The sequence below is a fragment of the Emydura macquarii genome, unplaced genomic scaffold (genome assembly GCF_026122565.2).
Source record: "Emydura macquarii macquarii isolate MOO-44397 ecotype Brisbane River unplaced genomic scaffold, CSIRO-AGI_Emac_v2 contig_2863, whole genome shotgun sequence".
NCBI classification, from domain to species: domain Eukaryota; kingdom Metazoa; phylum Chordata; order Testudines; family Chelidae; genus Emydura; species Emydura macquarii.
The window spans coordinates 91245-116344 of NW_027133000.1; the positions used below are offsets into that span (position 1 = coordinate 91245).

General features: G+C 42.5%; 1 protein-coding gene across 1 annotated transcript in view; it reads right to left on the minus strand.

The window, feature by feature from the left end:
* MANBA (mannosidase beta) overlaps window positions 1-25100 on the minus strand; it is a 77482-nt gene that overhangs the window by 42555 nt on the left and 9827 nt on the right. Inside the window, exons 4-8 of the mRNA XM_067568262.1 lie at window positions 22961-23131; window positions 20169-20292; window positions 17077-17252; window positions 13045-13155; window positions 2299-2450 (exon numbers count right to left, since the gene is read on the minus strand). Of these exons, the coding sequence (XP_067424363.1) occupies window positions 2299-2450; window positions 13045-13155; window positions 17077-17252; window positions 20169-20292; window positions 22961-23131 (734 nt within the window). The remainder of the gene's footprint in view (window positions 1-2298; window positions 2451-13044; window positions 13156-17076; window positions 17253-20168; window positions 20293-22960; window positions 23132-25100) is intronic.

Below are 25100 nucleotides of genomic sequence, written 5' to 3' on the forward strand. Positions count from 1 at the left end.
GCTTTGATTATCAATGCAAGCATGGCCGGTGGGGACGCAGACCCCCGTCGCAATGCACATGGTGTGATCAGGCGCCTCTGACTTTGTAAATTCGGGGGGTGAAAGTTGACTAAAATTAAATCAATTTCACTCTGCAGTGCAGACATCACCAAAAAAAATTGTTGTGCCTTAGGGTGCCTCAGAGTGCAGCCACCAACTCTTGCTGGTGGCCACATTGACAATTTTCCCTAATATATTCAGTTAACGTTAGGAAAATCAAATAAACACGCACATATACATGTCCAAATAATAAGTTCTAGGTTTTGATGCATCAGTTGTGTGGATCAGAATATTAGGAAAAGTTCAGGAACTCTTTGAATGGAAAAGCTGCCTCACTTGCCCCACTCACCTTTCAGGCAAGAAAGGTGAATGGGGTGTAGGAACTGCAGCTCCTGCCAGGTGGCTGGAGGGAGTTACTTGTTCTTCCCTGCAGAGCAGCCAATCTGGCTACAGGTGCAGCAACTGTCGTGAGCCACTTGGCAGGAGGCAGGGAAGGGGGCTGCTTTGGGGAGGGGAGAAATGCAGCTTAGGGAGGGGGCTGCTGGGGGCCACTTGCACGGTTGCAGGGAAGAGGGGATGAATCATAGAATCATAGAATATTAGAGTTGGAAGGGACCTCAGGAGGTCATCTAGTCCAACCCCCTGCTCAAAGCAGGACTAACATCAGCTATATCATCCCAACCAGGGCTTTGTCAAGCCTCAGCTTAAAAACCTCTAAGGATGGAGATTCCACCACCTCCCTAGGTAACCCATTCCAGTGCTTCACCACCCTCCTAGTAAAAAACTTTTTCCTAATGTCCAACCTAGACCTCCCGCCCTGCAACTTGAGACCGTTGCTCCTTGTTCTGTCATCTGCCACCACCGAGAACAGCCTAGCCCCATCCTCCCTGGAACCCCCTTTCAGGTAGTTAAAGGCTGCTATCAAATCCCCCCATTCTTCTCTTTTGCAGACTAAACAAGCCCAATTCCCTCAGCCTCTCCTCATAAGTCCTGTGCTCCAGCCCCCTAATCATTTTGGTTGCCCTCCGCTGGACTCTCTCTAACTTGTCCACATCCTTTTTGTAGTGGGGGGCCCAAAACTGGACACAATATTCTAAATGCGGCCTCACCAATGCCGAATAGAGGGGAATAATCACTTCCCGTGACCTGCTGGCAATGCCCCTCCTAATGCAGCCCAATATGCCATTAGCCTTCTTGACAACCAGGGCACACTGCTGACTCATATCCAGCTTTTTATCCATCGTTACCCCCAGGTCCTTTTCTGCAGAGCTGCTGCCCAGCTCATCGGTCCCCAGTCTATAGCTGTGCATGGGATTCTTCCTTCCTAAGTGGAGGACTCTGCACTTGTCCTTGTTGAACCTCATTAGGTTTCTTTTGGCCCAATCCTCCAGTTTGTTTAGGTCACTCTGTATCCTATCCCTACCCTCCAGGGTATCTACCACTCCCCCCAGCTTAGTGTCGTCCGCAAACTTGCTGAGGGTACAATCTACCCCATCCTCCAGATCATTAATAAAGATGTTGAACAAAACCAGCCCCAGGACCGACCCCTGGGGAACTCCGCTTGTGACCGGCTGCCAGCTAGACATGGAGCCATTGATCACTACTCGTTGAGCCCTATGCTCTAGCCAGTTCTCTATCCATTTTATAGTCCATTCATCCAACCCATACTTCTTTAACTTGCTGATAAGAATACTGTGTGAGACGAATACTGTGAGTGGGCGAATGCAAGGACCCTGGAGGCAATCAAGCGGCTGGGAGGGAGGGAACGGGGTGGGAGCCAGGACCCCAGGCACTGGCGGACAGCCAGTGGCTGGCAGCAAGGGGGATGGACTCCGAGGCAGACCAAGGGAGAAGGGGGGGTCACTTACCCCTCCCTCCCCAGCTGCTTGTGGCTGCACAGAAACCCCCTGGTGGCCGCATTTGAGAACCGTTGGCCTAAGGGTAGCAAAATCAGGCTCTGAGGATTACCAATACCACCAAGGCTCCCTGAACTCTCTCCACAGTCCTGGAGGCAGGAAGCAAGCCCCACCCACCAACAACAAGATCAGAACATTATCTTTGTGAAAGAGCCAGATCTCTTCACCTTTACTGACCTGATTTCCACTACCCTTACTCACGCTGAATAGCACTCTATGCTGAAGATAGTTCCATTGTTGATTTTGAGACTGCTCACAGAGTGAGTGCTATTCAGCATAAATGAAGAGGGGCAGAATCTGACCCTTAGTATTTAATATCTATAGAACATCAATTATGACTTACATATCAGAGGACACTCTGTCCTGGAAGGAATCTGCTGGAATCCAGTTGGATCCCTTAATGAAAATGGGGTATCCGTTGATTCTGAAATAGAAACTCAAGCCTGGTGACCCGGGTATAGGCTCTTCAACCAGTTCCACTGTTCGAAAATAAGCCTGTGGAGAATTGAAACTTGCGCATTTTTAAAGCAGTCCCAGACATGAAAAATACAAGGAAAGCAATCTAAAAACCTAACCTTCACCTCCAGGAAGTGTCGGTTACATCTTTCTTTTGTTCGTACACTATCAAGCTATTCTTTGAATAGGTAAAGTGTAATAAGATAGGTCTTTCAAATGAAACCATTGCACATGTTTTGCTAAACCACCTTCGCATTAGATCAACTTACTTTCATTCCAAGAGGAGCTTGAAATAGAAAATTGTCATAAGTTTCTGGCTTATTGAGAGAGAGAGAGCGCGTGCACATGTGCGCAGACTGCTTGTGCTGCAGCAGACATGCATATGTCCTGTTTGAGATCAATGAGGGAAATCCAGAGGCTGCATTAAATTAAACATTAACTGTATTTTATCCACATTTTCTCTTCTTATGGAAGGAGGCTGCAGAAGCCCAGCTGTGGAATTCTTTGCCAGACAAGATGGTACTAAGCCCAAGCCTGAACCATTCAGGTCAAAATGTGTGATCCATCTTTTCACTAAAGCCTGTTCCCCCAGTAATGACATCTTTCCCATGGCAACTAGCCAAAGGAGAGGGGGGAGAGGAGAGCTCCTTTGGACAGCTTAGTTTTATTTGAATAGGGGCAGGTCAGCACTAAGATACCATGGTGACCAGCTCAGACACACAACCGCTAGATTAGGTAAAGCTACAGGCAAGGCTACTCCTGAGTGCGGTCACGTAGAGTCACTCATCAAGCAGAGGCCCACGCATCCATTAGAGCTGCCCTTTCATCCTGACATCTGGTATATCCGTGCATGTGGATAGAGCATTACAAACTATGCATGCTTTTTTAATCCTTTTGCTGTATGTGGAAGAACAGGACTGGAGCGCGCTGGACTTTTTTGGGGATTGTTTATTTGGGCTAAGTAAATTCACTGTGCTGATGAATATCTGGTTTGCACCGACAATTGTACAGTAAAGACTTCTGGTACAATACAGAAGAGAGCAGTGAGATAGCTCAGTGACTGAATAAAGAGGGAATTTTGTGTACTGCACCTTCAAATGCAGAGGTGTCTCCCCATCTGCAGCAGGAGCAGGTAGGAGACAGCTGCCATTTTAGGTTCCCGCTCAGCTGCAGAACGTTACTGAATGAGACTCAGTCTCTTCTGGGAAGACTTTAAACTTGTTATTTCTTTGGGTTTTTTTCCTTACCCTGATAGGAGTCATAAAAAGAACATACCCAGTTTGCTCTTTGTGCATGTAACACAAGTATCAGGGCAGGTGTTTCTTGCTATTGCTCAGTTTAAGAGACAGAGAACTGTGAAATTAATTCAAATGAACTGAGGAATTGCATCCAACAAAACCAAAACAGTGAGTCTGTCAGAACTTGGGCACTTCCCTAACTCTCGAGCCTAACCTTAGATTACTATGCTCAATATTAAATTATTATTTGCTATAACACTTTCAAGATAGCAGGCTCTAGAATTGTGCTGGACATGTGTCAGGGGTGAGTATGTATGCCAGGAATGTAGCAGTAGGGGTCAATTTAACATAAATAAATACAGTGGATACACCTACCAACTGCGGTAAACATTTTAATTCCACAAATCAAGCATAGGCTGGAATTAAAAAGGCCACTAATGATGCTTGGAGTTTGATTAAACTGCGAAAAATTTTAATCTTAATTATAAAAATAGTTGGGGAGGAACAACAGTATTTCATAGGGCAAGCAAAGAAACAACACACACTGGGCTACTTGGTTCCTATTTGGTGCTCAAGTCAAATTGACACATGACAAATCGAACTTCTGAGCGCAGCTCACAGATTACATGCTACAGATTGACTCTCCTATGTCAAACCAACAACCAAAAAGTACACATGGAAAAAAAGAAGCAGAAGTCTGCCCCACATATTACAGTATGGGGCAGAATCCTAAATGACTGTTTCATATGCATACAAATAGTAAGCTCTTTGGGGCAGGGACATCTGTGTTCTGTGTTTGTACAGCGCTTAGCATAGTCCTGGTCCATGACGGGAGCTCCTAGGCGCTACGGCAATACAAATAATAAATAACTGTAATTATAACAACGCAGAAGCAGCCATGGATTACAGATAAATGGGGCTCAGATTCAGTACGACCAAAGGGTCCCCAACTAAACAAAGGTCCCTCCCACACCAAACCAACGTCCTCATGGCACTCGGAACTCCCTACCCTGCCACTGCTCTGAAGCCTCCAGGGTGGACCCCAACACACTCCGGTGGCAGGTTCCCACCTCATGGATCCAAACTTTACGGGTCCATGGGTTCCTTACAAGCTCAGGGTTCAGATCCAGAGTTTCTGCCTTAATCCACCTCTGTACAGAAGGCCAAGTTCACCACTGGCTCAGCTACACGTCAGCCATATCCGCATGTGTTTCCGGGGTGGGGGGGAGACGAGGGAGGGGAGGGGAGTATCATCAGTCTGTGACCTATGAACCCCTGAATGCCAGCTGGCAAAGAAGGTTAAAGATCATTTTGACATGTATATTTTGGTTCACTAAAGAATGTCATGTGAAATGTTAAATGAAAGTCAGGATCACACTGGCCCTTAATATTGAGAATAGAAGACAAGAAGACTTGCAGTCAGAAATAACAGGGGAGAGGCTGGAGAATCGCACCTTCACCAGGAAAAGGCAGGTCTACGTGACTGGAGACTCCTTCCTGAGAAGAACAGACAGGCCTGTAACCAGAGCTGATCCGGAGAACAGAAAGTGTGCTGTCTGCTCAGTGCTAAGATATGAGATGTGGATCTGAGGCAGAAGAGAATCCTAGCAGGAGCAGGAAAGAATCCACTGATTGTCCTTCATGTGGGAACAACTGATAAGCCTAGATTCTCACTGGAACAAATCAAGGGAGACTATGCCAAGCTGTGGAAAACTCTTAAGGAAACGTGATCTTCAGGTGATCTTCAGTGGGATTCTGCCTGTCCCTATAGGAGGACAACAAAGGCGTGACAAGACTATGATGATCAACAGATGGCTCAGGCAGTGGTGCTATAAGGAGGGCTTTGGGATGTATGGCCACTGAGAGGCATTTATGGACAGAGGACTGTTCTCTTGGGATGGACTTCACCTGAACACAGATGGAAATAGACTTCTAGGATGGAGGTTGGCACGACTGATTAAGGGAGCTTTAAAATAGGAATTTGGGGGAGATGGTTGGGAGATGCCTGGGTGATCTTCATGCCTGCTTTTAACATTGAGAGGGAGGAAAATGAAATAGGAAAGGATATAGCAGTGGATAGGAGAATGGACATGAAGAGGAAGGGTGGTGTAGATACCAATCTAATAGGTGATACTGGCAGAACAGTGACTGTGGCAAATCGTGTAATGAATGTGAGCGAAGCCAAACAGCAAAAATTAAGATGTTTGTACAGCGACGTGAGAGTAACAAAATGGAGGAACTAGAACTACTGGTGCAGGAAGTGAAGCCAGATATTATAGGGATAACAGAAAGATGGTGGAATAATAGTCATGACTGGAGTACAAGTATTGATGGGTGTGTGTTATTTAGGAAAGACAGAAATAAAAGCAAAGGTGGCGGAGTAGTGTTGTATACCAATGAAGAAATAGACTGTAAAGAAATTAGAAGTGATGCAATAGGTAAGACAGAGTCTGTCTGGGCAAAAATCACATTGGGGAAGAAAACTACTAGAGTTTCCCCTGGGATAGTGTTTGGAGTATACTACAGACCACCGGGATCTGATTTGGACATGGATAGAGACCTCTTTAAGGCTTGTACTGAAGTAAAGCCTACTAGGAACTGTGTGATTATGGGAGATTTTAATTTCCCAGATATAAACTGGAAGATTAGTGCTAGTAATAATAATAATAGGGCTCAGATTTTCCTGGATGTGATAGCTGACAGATTCCTCCATCAAATAGTGACTGAACCAACAAGAAGGGATGCCATTTTAGGTTTGGTATTGGTGAGTAGTGAGGACCTCATAGAAGAACTGCTTGTAGTGGACAACCTTGGTTCGAGCTAATTCAGTTCAAACTAAATGAAAGGATAAACAAAAAGATCTGTTTTTCAACAGATTGAAAGCAAAAGGGCTAACTTTAAAAAATTAAGGGAATTAGTTAAGGAAGTGGACTGGACTGAAGAACTCATGGATCTAAAGGCGGAGGAGGCTTGGAATTACTTCAAGTCAAAGTTGTAGGAACTATCTGAAGCCTGCATGCCAAGGAAGGGGAAAAATTCATAGGCAAGAGCTCTAGACTAAGCTGGATGGGCAAGCATCTCAAACAGGTGATTAAGAGAAAGCAGAAAGCCTGTAAGGAGTGCTAGATAGCAGAAATCAGCAAGGAAAGATATCTCTTGGAGGTCAGAACATGTACAGATAAAGTGAGAAATGCCAAAAGCTAAGTAGAGTTGGACCTCACAAAGGAAATTAAAACCAATAGTAAAAGATTCTATAGCCATATAAACAGGAAGAAAACAAAGAAAGAAGAAGTGGGACCGCTAAGTACTGAGGATGGGGTGGAGGTTAAGGATAATCTAGGCCTGGCCCAATATCTAAACAAATACTTTGCCTCCATTTTTAATGAGGCTAACAAAAATCTGGAGAGCTAATCAGTTTGAGGATATGGAGGTAGAAATTACCACATCCGAGGTAGAAGCCAAACTCAAACTGCTTCCTGAGACTAAATCGGGGGCCCGGATAATCTCCATCCAAGGATATTAAAGGAATTAGCACATGAAATTGCAAGCCCAGTGGCAAAGATTTTTAATGAATCTGTAAACTCAGGGGCTGTACCGTATGACTGAAGAATTGCTAACATAGTTCCTATTTTTAAGGAAGGGAAAAAAAGCAATCCAGGTAACTATAGGCCTGTTAGTTTGAACTCAGTAGCATGCAAGGTGTTGAAAAAAAATTTGAAAGCGAAAGTAGTTAAGGACTTCAAAGTTAATGGTAACTGGGACAAAATACAACATAGCTTTACAAAAGGTAGATTGTGCCAGACCAATGGAGATTGTGTCTCCTTCTCTGAGAAGACAACAGGTTTTTTAGACAAAGGGAATGCAGTGGATATAATTTACCTAGTTTTCAGTAAGGCATTTGATACGGTTCCACATGGGAAATTAGTAGTTAAATTGAAAAAGATGGGGATTAATATGAAAATTGGAAGGTGGATAAGGAACTGGTTAAAGGGGAGACTACAATGAGTCATACTGCAAGGTGAACTGTCAGGCTGGAGGGAGGTTACTAGTGGAGTTCCTCAGCGATCGGTCTTGAGACCGATCTTATTTAACCTTTTTTATTATTGACCTTGGCACAAAAAGTGGGAGTGTGCTAATAAAGTTCGTGGATGATGCGAAGTTGGGAGGTACTGCTAATACAAAAAGAGACTGGGATATCATACATCAAGATCTGGATGACCTTGTAAACTGGAGTAATAGAAATAGGATGAAATTTAATAGTGGAAAGTGCAAGGTCATGCACTTAGGGACTAATAAGAACTTTTGCTATAAGTTGGGGATGCATCAGTTGGAAGTGACAGAGGAAGAGAAGGATCTGGGCGTATTGGTGATCACAGGATGACTATGAGCCATCAATGTGATATGGCTGTGAAAAAAAGCTAATGCAGTCTTAGGATGCATCAAGCGAGGTATTTCCAGTAGAAATAGGGAAGTGTTAGTACCGTTATAAAAGGCGTTGGTCAGACCTCACCTAGAATACCGTGTGCAGTTCTGGTGTCTCATGTTTAAGAAAGATAAATTCAAACTGGAACAGGTGCAGAGAAGGGCTACTAGGATGATCCGCAGAAAGGAAAACCTGCTTTATGAAAGAAGACTCAAAGAGCTTGGCTTGTTTAGCCTAACCAAAAGAAGGCTGAGGGGAGAGATGATTGCTCTCTATAAATACATCAGAGGGATAAATACCAGGGAGGGAAAGCAGTTATTTAAGTTCAGCACCAATTTGGACACAAGAACCAATGGATATAAACTGGACATCAGGAAGTTTAGACTTGAAATTAGACGAAGGTTTCTAACTATCAGGGGAGTGAAGTTCTGGAACAGCCTTCCAAGGGGAGCAGTAGGGGCCTTCCAAGGGGAGCAATGGGGGCAAGAAACCTAGCTGGCTTCAAGACTGAGCTTGGTAAGTTTATGGAAGGGAAGGGAAGGGAAGGGAAGGAAAGAGAAGGGATGGGATGGTATAGTGGGACAGCCTAATTTGGCAATTGACTGATCTTAGATTACTGGTGGTAAATATGCCCAATGGCCTGTGAAGGGACATTAGATGGGGTGGGTTCTGAGTTTCTACAGAGAATTTTTTCTGGATGTCTGGCTGGTGAGTCTTGCCCACATGCTCAGGGTTTAACTGATCGCCATATTTGGGGTTGGGAAGGAATTTTCCCCCCAAGGCAGACTGGCATAAGCCCGGGGTTTTTTTTGCCTTCCTCTGCAGCATCGGGCACAGGTCACTTGCTGGTGAATTCTCTGTACTTTTAAGTCTTTAAATCATTATTTTAGGACTTCAATAACTCAGTCTTAGGTTAGGGATCTATTACAGGAATGGGTGGGTGAAGTTCTGTGGCCTACGTTGTGCCGGAGGTCAGACTAGATCATCATAATGGTCCTTTCTGACCTTATAGTCTATGAGTCTATTATTATGAAATGTATGAACAGATGCCATGTAAAGAGTCATATATGTATACACTGGAAATGCATTTTAAAGTCTGTTCCAAGGCAGAGCTGACCAACAGGTTTTCTGTCAGACAAGAGATGTTTTTTCACCTGTGTCTCTGTTGGCATTTAAATTAAGCGATGTTAGCTAACACAATGGCTGCACATCTACATACCAAATCAACAGAGGGATGTGAAATCAACAGGGAAGAAGCAGGGGCACAGGAAAAAAACAAGCGAAGGGGGTAGGAAAGGGAGGGTTACCATCCATGAGGACAGACAATTCACTTGGATAGAAGTAGAAGGCAAGGACACACCCCTTTGTCCTGCACCTAGGAAGTAAACAGGCAGTGCATTTACATTCATGAAACCGGGATCTATATCAGCCTTGGTTGAAACACTGCAGAAGATATAAACTTATGTAGAATGACAGTTAGCTGGTTAAGTTTAGTCTGTTATAATTTTGTTTCATGTGATCCTTTTGTTTCTATTATCCTTACTCACTCTCTCTCAAATCTGGCTCTTTTTACTATATACAGATCTCAGTGCTGCAGTATTAAACAAGGAGCTGATCCTGAGCTGGTGTGCATGCTGATCCTTTGGGGACAGCAGACCTGGTAATTCTGTGAATGCTCAGTGAAAAGGGGGCTGGACACTACAGAGGAACACTTCAAAGGGACTTCAGAGACTGGGATACGTCTATTGTTCACCTGCAAGGTAAAGTAAGGGCTGACATTGCCCACAGGAGATTATTTGGCTGGCTAAAACAGGTGGTGTCAGGGGCAGACACCCAGTTAAGCACAAGCAAGTCTCCTTCTCACTAGAGACAAAGGAGGTAACAAGATGACTCCCAGTTCTGGGCACCCTGAAAACTATCACAGTGTCTCTCTCTTACTCTTCTTTTATCCTATCTGCAAACTAATCAGCTGATTTCAGTATGATGAATTTAGCTTTAGGATTGAAGTATTCTATTCATTCCCAGAATTAGTTTTTTTTCCCCCACATCTATGCTCCCTGAAATAAAATGATAAACAAACGTTTCTCTCTCACAACTCAGCAGCTATCACCACCATCAAAATCACTCAGTGAACAACCAGACGATGGGACTAGCTAAAAACTTCTGGGTTTTGTCAAGCAAATCAAATCAGCTGGAGGAAACAGAAAAATCAGGATATGCTGATGTTCTTTTTTTGTGAAATAACTTTGGATTTGGGGGTTTAGAGGTGTGAAAGACGCAACAGGAAAGGAAGAGGCCTAGAGCTGAAAATCAGGACACAGAGAGCTAGGATATCTAAAGAAATGAGCATGAAATACTAAAACACTATGATGATGCATGTGGTGTAAATGCAAAGATGAATTAGAGTCAGACAGGAAAGATCTGTTGGAGTGATGCTAAAAATTTGGTGGGGGAAAATACAGGTGGTTAAAAAGCCCAGGTACTAAAAACAGCAGCCGGATGGAGATAAAAAGCTCTGATGATGAGGCAGAAATGAGTGCAAGGAAGGAAGGAAGAATGATCTCAGAAAACAAACAAACAGGAGGGAGGGAAAGAGGTTTCCATAAGACTAAAGAGGGAATTAAAGAGGCAAGAAGCTGTAGCCAGAAAAGGGGAGAAAGAGGCTAAAGATAACGAACAAAACTGGACAGAGGCACTCCCACGTTCCAAAAACACATTTACTCTCTATACTGGCTCTTGGCAAGGATTCTAGTCTGCAATCTTCTGAGAAACAAATTCCAAACCAAACACTTTACATTACAAACCAGGAAAAATAGGACTCTGATCCTGGTTCTTGGCCATGTTCTGAGTTGTTTATGCCATATCTGCAGCCTAAGGAGGCTGGAAAGCAGACAGACTCCTCATCCAGGAATTTCTCTGCCTCAGAGAGGCTCTCTTCTCAGAGTACGGCTGGGTTGATGGCCCTATGCTGCCTCAGTGTAGGGGCAAGACAGAGGCAGGAGAGGTGGAGGGAGGGAGGAGGTGGTTGTAGGAAGCCACAAAGGTTTAGAACAGCCCTGGAGCCTGCCCTAACTTACTCTGATGGTTACACCAGCCCTAACACCGGGGAGCTGCAACGGTGGTGTAACACCACTCAGAATGAGTGCATGTCTCTTTCCCTGCCCAAGTGAGGTGGATGTACAATAGGGACAGACAAGTCATTTCTAAATATTTTCCTTTTATATAGCTTTATTTCACTTAAAAGTGCAGCAATGGATTGACACTAGAAACTTCACAACAATTTTTAGAAATATATCTGTCCTTGTTAATATCTCCAGAACCACTCCCAGCTCCTGAGTCTTTGGATGAATGATGTCACTATTCTACTCCTTCCCAGCCTCCTGACATAAGAAAAAAATCCTGGCCTGTGCCACAGGGAGGTGTTAAAATGGGAAGAGATTATATGGAGCCTTTCCTCCTTGTGCAGCTGCAGGGCAGGATTTTACAGAGTGCCGGGGAGGAACGGGAAGACCAGATGTCATGCGTGCCAGTACGACATGGTCCAATGTGGGGGCAGCCTACTGGCTAGGGGCCATACCTCAGCAGGTATTCTGAGGAGCATTGGCTTTTTAAAAAGGAGCATCTTAATGTCCTGTGTACTTCAGTCAATCCCAGGGACTACCCTGCCATGCATCAACATGAGGGCTCCTGAAGCATCTACAACAATAGGAATCACTTTGTTTCCCCAATACTATGCGGTTTCATGTGCTAAGAACAGGATTTAGCTCACATTATATGGGTGTTATTTACTACACCATGGTTTTCTAAGCCTAAAATCTCTCCCCCAAACTCCATGCTGTGTTTATCTTGTTGCACATACAAAATAAAAAAAACCTACATTTTGAACTATACTGAATATATTGATCATGAATTATCTTCATTATTCTGAACATAAGCTCTGGACCCAATCCTGTTAATGCTTAGCGAGACTAATCATGGTGGAAGGTACTAAAATGAGAAGTGACTTTAACAGGGCTTCACACAGTACCAAGTACTATAGTGAACAGATTTTGCAGGAGCTTAGCTTCTGGATTAACTTTCAATCATGCAAAACACATAAGTATCACCTAGCAAATGCACAGATTTATTTATTAGTTTCCTTATGCTCATTACATGTAGGACCCAGTCTAATTTTGTCTGAATTTTTCAGTAGGTTGAATATTTGTGGGTGGTTCTTTAATGCCCCACGTATTCTGGACATCCTTAAAAGTAATGAAAAAGCTTTCTTCTATAACAGGCACTTTACAGAATCTATTAGACTGAGTAAAATAAAGTACTTAACTGCTACTCAGGAATTCAGTTTTGAGATATAGCTTTCCTCTGAAATGTAGGGTGCATACGGTCAGTACTTCTGGTATTGTCTAATAATTGAAGTTACTTCAGATTTGTGCCTTACAGCACATCCTAAAAGTTTTATACACTGAAATTCTAAATAAACTTCTTTTCAAAAACAATTAAATATAATTACATAAATTTTTTTCAGTGTGTGTTACCAAGCCATCAGAGGAAAATTTCATGTCCATTACATAATATGATTTGTTATCATACCTCAAGATGACAAACCAAATCCCACAATGCTTAAACAAAGAGCTTTCTGTTTGTTTGGTTGGTTGGTTGGGTTTTATTCCTAAATTTGAGAATTTTAAAAACAAACAAAAACACCTTTTCTTTTTTAAATTTCAAACCTGTTGTAAGCTGTCCCCTAGTCAGACTAGAAGTGCAGGTTTTGGCTTAGGTGAAAGCTGTCAGCATGTTAGTTATCTTATATCTAGGGCTCCAGAAAATCCTGTTTCTAAATAATGGTCCTATGTGAAAATTACAACCTAGCAGAACATTTTCTAACGCTGCTTGAGAGCCAGTGGATTATTCAAGGCTGCTTCCTGACATTAACTTGCTACATACCATACCACATTCATCGAGAAGACTTACGTACCTTTGAAAATTTCTCAATCTTGTATCCTGCCTCCATGATGAAAGTTGTTGTCATGTCATATCCAGTTTGATTTCCGTGGCCATTAGGCCACCAAGTCTGCACTGTAGCACTCTTAAGGAGGGAGGAAACAAAAAATAATTAGAAGCTAAGGTCAGAACAACTAATGTGATGTTAGGCATGTGTCTCACAACAACAACTGTGCATCTAGGAGGAGATTTTCAAACACATGGTTCCTGGTTCATGGTTTCAAACACATGAGTGAAAGGGGGTAAAATGGGACTCAGCCGGGCCATCCCTCCCGCTCAGCACCAGAACCGTACAGAGGAGACCCACTCCATTATGGGGGCACTAGAACTCCGGTTCCTCCCTTTTCTCCCTCCCCATCCCAAACATGTGGCCTTGAGAGAAAAGTGCAGAGGAGCCAGTCGAAGACTCCAGCTAGTCAGAGCAAAAGCAGCCAGAACAGCAACCTCTGAAGATTCAAAGAACTTTGTTCAGTTTGGACTGGACTTTCTGTGCTCTGTGTTGATTGGAAGTTTGTTTCAACCCTCACCCTCTCCCTCCCTCACAGTCTCTTCACCTCAGGTTCATGCCACATCTGCCCCTCATGCCCTTTCTCCCCTGTCCTGGTTTCTCTCATCTCCCTTCCCTTCAATTTCTTCCCTTCACTTTTCTTTCCATTTAATGCCCCTCCTAACTAAACCCACCCCCATCACCCAAAAGCTGTGAAACTAACATGACATTTGCTGCCATGGCATTGTTCACTCTGCTTGTGTGTGCTACCCCCTCCCTCACCCTGTATCTGTCTGGTCTATTTGGATTGTAAACTCTTCAGTGCAGGGACTGTCTCCTACTCTGTATTTGTACAGTGTCTAGCACAATGGGGGCCCATTTTTGGCTGGCTCTTAGGCAATATTGTAATAAATATTATTAATAAATAATAACAATATAAGAACAGTAGTAGTAGTAATAATAATAATAATAATACCACCCATTGAATGGGAATGGGAGTTAGGCGCCTAATTGCCATTTGTGCCTTTGAAAACCTTCCCCCTCATCTCCCGTATATGACATTAAACATCTACTTCAGCCACCTTTTCAACTGTCATCCCAGTAATATATTGGTTGCATTCACTGCTTCAATTAAATTGAGCTTTTAAATACAATAAAAGGATCCAAGCTTCAGGCCTTTGACTTTTTCCTCCATATTATTTAGTGTCATTAATATTTATTGATTTAATTTCTGGAAACAAAAAAAACCAACAACTTTTCCCCTGTGATTTCTTATCTTCTTGTTTTCCCAATCAGATACAGCAAGGTAGATAGCATCCATTTTGTACAATTATATCTTCACGCCAACAGCATTCTATGGCTACCCAGTGCTATAACTTACCATGAACAGAATTCACCAGTTCAGTACACAATACTCAAATTGGGGAGAGAAAGCAAAAATATTTGCACCAAACACAGGAGGGATCAATACAGAATATGCTAATGCAAGAAGTGCCTGGATCTTTTTGCATAAAACCAGGCCAGAGAACACCTCAGCAATATGATTTGCTGTAGCTATACTCAGACGTAATCAGCTATAGCTACTAACATTTCAGCTTCCATGATCTGGAATTATCTTAAGCAATAGTGTCTGAGTACTAATGTGGAAATTCAAGAGATAAAAACTGATCGTGCCTCATCAAATATGGAGTAGCTTTAGAAGGCTAGACACAAATGGAGCTTTCTTATTGGTTTCTAATGATGTCATACCCATGAACATCTATTAGCAGATAAGCAAGCAATTTCAGAACAGCAATAAAACACTGTGCAGTGAATGTCAGGGTGATAATTGTACATCTCATGTTGTTACAGTCTGCATGAGCAGTCTCGGACCTAAATCATCATCTGAAGTGAGCTCTCATTGACTAAAAATTCATTTCTTGCCAGGTCTTATTGTTTAACACACCATGCAAATCTGTTGCACAGAATATGGGCTCAGTCTTGCTCATAGATATATAACAGCACATTGCTGCATGTCTTGAAAAATCAGCTGCTGGGAATTCCTGCAACAAAGCCCTCTGTGTACCAAGAATAACAACACACCATTGCCTCTGCTCTGAGGGCAGCGTTTCCTCACAAACTACTCCCAAATTCATGGTTGTCTTTTGTTAACAAATTTCTTCCCCGGAGGGAGAGTGGGGGGGGGAAAAGAATGAAGCAAAGGACAAAATCATGTACCGTTTCATATCACACTGTCTGTGTTACTGCAGACTAAAAAGGCTAACTAAGGGCTAACAATCGTTTTTAAGAAAATCCTGTAGCTTAGATATTTGCACTTCCTCATGTAACCCTCCTGCTAGGTGTCAACAGTAGTAACAAGTGTCATATTTATGGGTCATATATGAAGTCTAGGAGTCCCTTTTAAAATAATTATGACATCTGGATCAACCCTGCCCACACACACCACTCACTCTCCACTCCCAGATTCACCTTTATAGGTGTTTCTTCTCCACGCACACAGCACATGGGAATCCTTGGGAATACAAACCAAATATCTTTTAACAATGGGGAAAAAAACCCTATAAATTGAAATTACATAGTAAAATTAAATTAACAGAGCCAGAAAAATATATGCAGGGTATGGCAGACCCCCATAGCCTCAGAGGTTATTAACTGGAATTGTCAAGAGCACAGGATTCTTGTTCTCAACACAGTCCCCACCTACAAATCCAATTAGACTCAGTGGTGGTCAAGTGGGAAGAGGCTCACCTCAACTTGTTTGCCCCACTCCAAAGAAGTCAGCATCACCAGCTCCTGCTCTGATCAGCTACCGCCAGAGCCTGGTTCAGGTCTGCTGCTGTCAGCGTCTACAGAGAATTCTGTAGAGTCAGCTCCACTAGGTCCAGTTCTCAGGGCAGGAAAGAGCCACTACTCCATTTTGCTCATCCTGGGCTCACTGCCCAATACAAGCCTATTACATGTCAACAACGGCTGACCCTTTTCTCCAGAGTCTCCCTAATAACGTGCATCCCTTTCATAACTACATTTACAGGACAAATTTAATAGAATTCCTAAAAACATAAGCACAAAACACTACAGAACTGCATGGAACTGAAATTAGAATTTACGTAAATTAACCCTGCCAGCAGAGAGCTTCTCACCCAATGGGGAGGTGGGGGGGACACAGAGAGAGAGAGTTTCTTTTCATTGTATGCCTTCTAACTCTGGGGCTTTCACCCATGTGTCCATTTTCAGATGTGTTTCTCCTCTCCCAAGGAGTGCTTCATTTCTCTAACAGTCTACATGTCTTTAAGGATCCCTCCTTTCAAAGGACTAAATTCAGAAATAGTGAAGGAGGTGCAACTTCACTGATTCTGCACCCTTTCCCTACTAGCCCAATTCTATAAATGACTCATTTGCCCTTAGTTACCCAAAGGTATCACTACTTATTGTATTAAGGAATGCTTTACCCTCCTCCTCTAAGGGCCAAACATATTGCATCTTGACTATGACAGTACCAGTCTGCCCAGAAAACAATGGTCTGGGCATCATGTAGGATCACAGGAACTGCCATACTGGATTAGACCCGAGGTCCATCTAGTCCAGTCTCCTGTCTGACAGTGGTCAATACCAGATGCTTCAGAGGCAGGTGAAAGAAACCCACAGTAGGTAGATGTGAGATAATCTGCACAATCTGTACCGACATCAAGAATAGATTTGAGGATTAACACCAGCGCAACTATTTCCTGGCCAACAGAAGCAAAAGATGATGTGACCTCTCTCTGACTCTCAATTATTAGGAATGAAATGCCACATCATCCCATCAAGGCTGCCCTCTGGTGTCCCAATGGAGGAGTCAGTTGTGAGAAGATAAGAGAGCTATTTCCCTACCCTGACAGGTGCCAGGCACAGTTAACACAGCAGAGATGAGGAAAGGGAAGGGGAAAATTAAAATTGTGCTTGAGACATCTTGCATTTTCCTTCAAGCAGCCAGAAGGAAACATTTTATTACTTGGGACTGTTCAGGATTCACCCCCTCACCTTATTGATGTTGACGAGCAGCACAATTCGGCCTTCTCCAGGATGAAGCTCTGTGGTATACGTTTGCTGTGTTTGCAACTTAGGAATGTTCACTATCACGAGACCAACAACTGGCTTTGAACTGACTACATCAAAAACAGCCTCTATTTCAAGACTCCATTGCTGATCACTCTTCACTAAGCAAAGAAAAAAATATGTATTAATTTATATTTCTATACATACTAATTTACATGTCCCTAGTCTTAAAGATACAATTACACACACACACACACACACACACACACGAAATGCAATAATTTTGTTTTAATTTGCTCTTGAACAGGACCTACACTTCACTGTTTAGTGCATTGATACTTATGTTTACATCTGCTGATTCAGAAGAGGATTATGCACAAGTGTAATGGACATTTGTAATTCATTCCTTCCCCATTCCTAAACCACACACAGCCTTTGTCTATACCACAGAGAGCATGAACGCATTCTTTATCATTAGGAAGGGACTTTTCCCACCCAACTCCCACAGTCATTACGTTTGCTTTTAGTCAGTATTCATATGAACAAAGGTCTCTTCAGGAAAGGTCTCAATCACAAGACAACACAATCACTTTGGTCTAGTGAACAAAAACAGTGTTAATAGAAAATGAGCCAAGTTCCTCACTCCAGGTCACCGGATAAAGTGAACTAAGTTATGCTGGGGATGAATTGGGCCCACTGTATCTAGACTTGATGGGTCCGTATGTTTATTTCTCTTTTGTCACTGATTCATGCTAGAGGAAACATGCTAACGACTTGTGTGAAATCTTTCTGCACTTATGCAAAAGAGTTCTCTTGCTTAAAGAATGACTCATTAGTAAGGCAACCTGGTGAAAGGGGTATCTCCAACTAATGTTTGCTCAGACTTCCTGTCAGTGTGTTATCTTTGGGTAATTAAACTACCTATCATCAAAGTCTGGCTAAGCCTTTACTTTGCATACGCTGAATATACTTTCTGGGGATGAGGTTCTCAAATGTAACCCATGAACATCTATGCAGCCCTTTGGGATCCTCTGTTAGCAAAGTGTATGTGGAGGGGGGATTGGTTAGTTATATCCCCACTTCCTCACAAGGGTGGTGTTTCATCCCCTTTGGGGTGGGAGGGCAGTAGAGTCCGAAAGTACCTGTTTGTGTTTCTGTACTAGTCTTTGATGTGGCCCTATATTTGTTACCCTTCTTCTTGTAATAAAGACACTGGCAAAACACAGCTGAATACTGCACATGAACAAAGGCAAACCAAAACAGAAGACTTAGTATTTATTTATTATTATTATTATTACAGGAAAGTTTGCACTGGTCTAACCGATTTTGCTACTTGTGTTTCTTCCACTGGTCATTCCCCCCGCACAATACTGTAACCATGAAAGAATCACTGAAAAAACAAGACAATAAAACCCTTTTGTTTCTCTCTATTGTTAACTGCCATTTTCCTCTCTGTGTGTATCATACTCCACTTCCTTCTGATATTTAAATTACAGTATCTCCAATTTGGTTTGGGACAAAAGAGAAAGCAGTTTCTCACAAAACAAAATTCCTCTTGGTGTAACTTCACTGGCTTAATAGAATTCACTGAGATGAATTTGGCCCAAAGTTTACATCACACCTGCACAGAGGGCATGATTTTCAGCAGTGCTGAGCACCCAAAATTCACACTAAAGTCAATGAGAGGTATGGGTGGGGGAAAATCAGGGTTAGAGACACTACATGAAGGTCAAAATCGTCAACTTTTTCCCAGATGCACTTTTCCCCTCACCTCCCCTGGCATGAGAGGCCAAATCCATTCCAGAACTCCACGCACTAGATGACAGAAAATGGGAACAATAGCTCCTTTAGAGAGCCAGCGGTCAGGAGGCTATGACGCAATGATCCAGTAAGCCACACAAGTGACTCTGCTGTTCCAACACAGCACAGATTGCTGATTCATTGTTTACTTCTCCAAATTTCAATCTCTGAATTTTTTAGTGAGCTCAGTCTCCAGGTTGAACTACTCCAAAATCTCCCTCTACTGAATGAGAGGGCCCCACTGCCTTATCCAACAAGCTAGCCCCTAGCTGCCAGCAGGTGGAGTTGTTAGGATGTGGGAGGAACCAGGCAGCATTTACTGTCTGAACTTCACAGAAGCCATATTGAGACTACGCTGAGGCTTTTCACTGAAATTCTGACTACGTTAATTTTGGCTGAGAGCTGGAGCTATTTTTGGGAGCTTTAAAAGCTCCAAGGAATGACGTCTTCTCCTTTTATTCAGACACAACATCTTTCTTCATGAAGTGTGAAGTTCAGCCCAGTGAAGAGGGCACACGCACATTACCCACTCGCCCTATGTTAAGTGGCTCTTGCGTGGAGTGGAAGATAGAGTGTGGGTGCTCTTAACTGCCATGTATTACACTTGCAGACAGCTGAAACAGAAAATGAACTAGTTTTGCTCAGCTTCGAGGATCTTCAATACAAATGAAAGACAAACAAACAGCGGAGCCAGGCAAGGAAACCGGTTAGGTGGCAAACAGGCATTGGGAAGCCCTCTCAAATTGCAGCCTGAGAAAAACAATCATCGCACTCCATGGTTGCTTTTCTGTTGCAATCTCTTCCATGATCCCTAAAAATTCAGCACTGTTGAAACTCACTGCACTCGTCCACTCAGGACAGAACTACAGCTCCAACAACAGCGCTATCTGTTTGGGGGTTTTTTAAATGAAAGTCTGAGGAAAAGAAGCAAGCAATTTATATTGGAAGTGTAGGTCAAATGTGATGCAAAAACAATAGAACAGGACAGAGATAAATCACTATTCTAAACCTAGCACACATTTCTGGATGTACTGCTGCTCTCTTTATGCAAAATAGAGTTTGCGTTCTGGACTTTTCGTAATTTTATCATTATTATTTATACTGCAGTAGTGCCTACAGACCTAAACTGAAATCTGGACCCCACTGTACTCAGCACTGTCCACACAAACAACAAAAGAACAGTTCCTATTCCAATTTACTAAGTAACTGAGCTTAAAATAAGACTGCTAAATTTCTCAAGTGAAACAAGAATAAAGGGAAATATCATCTTGACTCACTATAGCTGGGGGTCAAAGTGAAGTAGATCAGGTGACAAACGTTATAGGCTTCAAATCTAACATCTTTCCAGATTCCTTGAGTGGGAAAAGAGGGCCCCCAGTCCCAACTGAATGAGCACTGTTCCTGGAATACAGAAAGATGTATCATAAGTATGTATTTTCACATAACCTTTATAAACCTTATCTAAATAAAATATACATCAAATAAAAGGTTTTCCAAGTCCCAATAACTCAAGAAGAAGCTACAGTATCTTTTCCTTACTCCTTGGCTAAATTCTGCTGTGAGTTAAAAACATATAAAATTAGGGGAAGAGTAAAAATCACACACACCCCGCTCCCTTTCAAAAAACACACAACAAAAAGTTCAATAGCAGCAAACCAGTGATTAATCTCAAAACAGTTCTGATTTATCCGCAGTCTTATAAATGTAAGAGACAAAGAAAGGAATAGCATCGTGATGCTTACAGGTGCTTACAATAATGTAAAGGGACACTATCAACTTACGTATCACAGGAGTAGTTACTAGGTACTTGTAACACGTAAAACTAGTACAACTGAAAGAGATTAGAAGTTCAGTGTGTTTGTTTGGTGCACTTTGTGTATAATCGGGCTCACTGTTTCTGCCTTTTGTTTGCATGGTTCTTTCATACAGCAACAGGGAGACAAAGAAAAATCATGTTTCAAAACTAGGAAGATGTCATTGTGACTACACAAACAAACTGGCAGAGTTAAATACTCCTGGCCAAGCATAGCACCTGTAACTACCTTCAATTCATTTTTAAAAACTGAATAGCTTTTTAGTCAATAGTGTCCCTTTAAGACATCTATTGAGCTGACCGCCAAGCTCCGCAATCCTCCCCTCCCCCCCATGCAAATACAATAGATCTTGTTAAAGCCTGGTACATGGACCTAGAGCTCTAAATAAAGAGACCAATACTGAGGCAATACTAATTTTGGCAAGCAACATTGTGTTAGTCTAACTTATTCCCTGCATCACAGGAGTCAGCTTGCCTGCCTATCAAGTTGCAAAAGCTTCTTCTGGGAAGAAAGCACCGCACCTATTTCAAATTTAATAGCAGGGACAACCAGTTCTTAGAAAACAGTCCTGATTGGGAATAGTCTTTCTTTTTAAAAACTGTATCATTGACAGACTGTCCAGTTTTATTAATATAATTCCTAATATATTCACCAGCTCTTGTGAAAGGCCACAAGACAATACGTTGATCTAAAAGTATTAGAAGGTCCATTTTCGGTGTGGGCCTTGGGTGATTAGGCCACAAAACTCCCATTAAGATTTAGATGATTTTAACATTCTTAATATTGATCCTCATACACGTATACAGAGCTGTCCACTACTTTACAATGGTAAGACTCAAACTAACTTTAAAATTATCCCAATGTGTTTGTTTACTTTCAATGGGACACCTCTGCTGTTATACCCATGTGTTTGAAAGGAAAGCTGTTTTAGGAAACATTTCAAGCAATCTGCAAGTAGAGTAATGCAATTGCTTTGAGGCTGAAAGCACTCAAGGTACTTTCCACAAGTCTTGCGAGTTTAAATATATAGCCCAGCAAAGGATAAAAATCATTCCTAGCAATTTCACCTCTATAAATAGGACTACAGCTGTTCAAGCTCCTTCCCCACGGACTGATTTCTAACAAACATAATGGAAACAACATATGGACTCAGCAGAATTAAACAACTCTCCAAGTCTGAATTAACCTTCAAGATAAAAGTGAATCCCCAATATCCCCCCCTGCCTTAGATGTCAAATTCAACTATAGCAAAGATAATCAGAGATTAGTGCTTAGATCTGCGGTAGCTCTCTAACTGCAATCAGTAGGGACTGTAATGGTTGTGAAGGCAATGTCTTCATCAGCCCCAAGGAGAGAAGGAAAGGGAGTGCCTTGGAAACAAAGCACCAATCCACTGACAGGTTCCAGAGGAATGACATTCAGTCGTAGTTGAAAAGAATTCTGGTTAAGTTGTTTGAGGTATTTGAAAACGGAGGATCTTTAGGTCTCTGCTAAGAACACTGGGGTCACTTAGCAGGGAAGGCACTTAAATTGTGACAAAACCAGCAAAAGAAAGGCAATTCTGAAACACATTATTTTCACAACTGTGCCTTGTTACTGCAAGGCTCTTTCAGAACAGCATGAGATCCTACACAAAAGACATTCTGCTGTAGCTATAACAGTGTGAACTAAAGACTTAAAGTTTCCCACCTTTGGTAGTTTTGTGCTAGTCTGTAATTTTAACTTAACACATATTTATATATATCTCACTTCACAACACCTTAGTAAGTTGAAAGTGGGTTCTACGTTAGATAACTCTTCTCGGTACATGCCAGAGCTGCACAGTATAAATAGCACAGCACGTGAGCAATGGCAAACAGTCACAAAGCTGAGATTTTCAGTCTTGGCAATAAACTCTGGTACTCAGAACAGTTAACTATTGTCATTATTCCTTGTTAAACTCACACAATCTCACCCCCATCCACTCCCAACAGACACACCCTTCTAGCCGTCAGTCTCTTTGCTGATACCCTGACAAAGATAATGTTTTAAAAATTCTTATCACACAGATAGCTACCATGGCCTTTTTATGCCTCTTATAAGCTATATCTAAGATCTGTTCAAAAAACATTTATATTTTGGATTATGGGTTTTTTGCTATGAAAAATATGCCCTAGTTATAAAATTACACTGCAGATTTCAGAACACATTTATTATGACAGTACGTTGTGCATTCCTGCATCCAAGCCTCGAGACACACACAATTCTGCCCTTACCTTTCTGATGAAATTAACATGACACTCCCCTTTTTGTACAGGTGGAGGGCACTGTGGAGGCACAATGTATGCTCTGTGAGATCTGCTCTTCTCTGCTGCATGTGAAATGGCTGATAAGAAATTGACTTCAATAAAATTGTCCTCTTTGATCACACTGGTAACATCAAAGCTCTGCATAAGGAAAAAACAGAAACAAAACAGTACCTCACTGAAGTTTAGTTGTGAGCTTCATATAGACTGACAAATTTCTTATAAACCATATAGAATTATCTGAATATGTTTGTTAACCAGTCTTTACAGGTTGCAGGACTGGAGGAAAAAACAATTACAACACCTCTCAACCTGAAAGTAAAGGCACACTATGGATATGTCTACACTGACGGTGGCAAAGTTGCCGCCATCAGATCAATCCTTCTGGATCGATCGAGTGGTCAGTGAAGACCCACTCAATCGACCAAGAAGTCGACCTAGTAAAACCACATCCTCAAGTGGCGTAGTGCTGCGTCGACGAAAACACAGCTCCCATCGGCGCAATGCAGTGAAGACACCATGCAGAACAGTAGTAGAGCAATTGATGGGAGTTATGCAAGCTACTCTGTGTAGCTTGCATAACTCCCGTTGACTACCACCAAATTTCCAGGTAAGTGTAAACCAGCCCCTAGTCTGACATATAGCTCTTTCTGGGCAAAGCTGCCCCACTGGAGTCACTGGGACTCTATGAGTAGGTCGACACAGCCCATAAAAGTGAATCTCCCAGTCCAGGTCGACAGATTTTGGCTAACGGGGCTCATGCTAGCACTCTAAAAATAGCTATGCAGACAACACTTTGAAGATGTAGGTTGGGCTCTGAAGCACCGGGGAGAGGGGAGGTTTCATAGTCCAAGCTCCCACCCGACTGCAACTTCAAAGGGCTGTCTACACTGCTATTTTTTGGAATGCTAGAGTAAGTCCTGCCAGCCCAAGTCCGTCGACCTGAGCTGGGATGCTTGCTTCTATGGGCTGTGTAGGCATAGCCTATGGGGCTCAGGGCTCTACTTGCTTGGAGGAACCTGGTCAAAGATGATCTTTGCTTGCGTCTCCTCATCCAGAACCCAACAGAAATCTGTCGAGAGCACTTTTTGGTCCAATTCAGGGAGCTTGCCCATACCAAAGACCTTCAGACTCACGGTGTGCGTGCGCTGTTCACCTGTCAAGTAGACTGAGTACTGAACTGCATCTTATATAAACCTTCGCTGCCAAGGTATAGTGTGGTTCCCCAGCCTTCCACTCCCTTCCCTACAATAAAGATACACTGGCATCTCTGCGCTGAGCCAAGAACTCTCTGTTGGACTTCTTTATTGACCTGTTAGACCCCCGCCCTGCATATGTGGAAGGACAGAAAGAGACATACAGTATTTAGTTTTAGAACTCCTATGCTGTCACCGCTATACCCACCCCTCAATTTAATTTTACCTGGTAAAATGAAGATTTCAATTGGCTGGTATTAGTGTTTTCTCCACAGCATTAGTTTGTGGCATTTCTGCTATGTGTTCTTGAATTTCTACCAAGAGAAAGTGCCCCTACCCCTCTCCACAATCAGTAGTCACTGTCCTTGACCAGGCAGTAGACCACCACAAAACAAACTACACCATAAGCAGTCTCCACAGTATAGATTTACCACTAAAGTGCTTTTACATGTGGAGTCACTGAATAGAGTAACCGCCAGAGTCAAGCAATCCTTGACTCTGTCCTAGTCAGTTCAATTCTACTTTACACAAACAGTCTCATCACAAAACAGATGCTACTGGTGGCCTACCAAAAGGAAGATTCAGAAATAAATACTGAATAATACTACTTTGCAATTCTACAGCATCTTCCATCTATAAAGTATTCTGAGACCTTCCAACACTAACTAAAATGTCACAACACCTTTGTGAAAGAGATAAGAATTAACATTCCTATTTCACACGGGAGGAGGGGCAGGACCAAGACACAAAAAAGCTATGTGATTTGTTCCAGGTCATGCAGATCTGGGACAAAGCCAGGAACAGAATCCAGATCTCCTGAGTCCCAGTCTCGTACCTTAGCCATAAGATCCTCTCTCCTGTAAAACCAGAAAGGTAAATGTTGAGACATGAAGAAACTAAGGATCTCTGGGTGG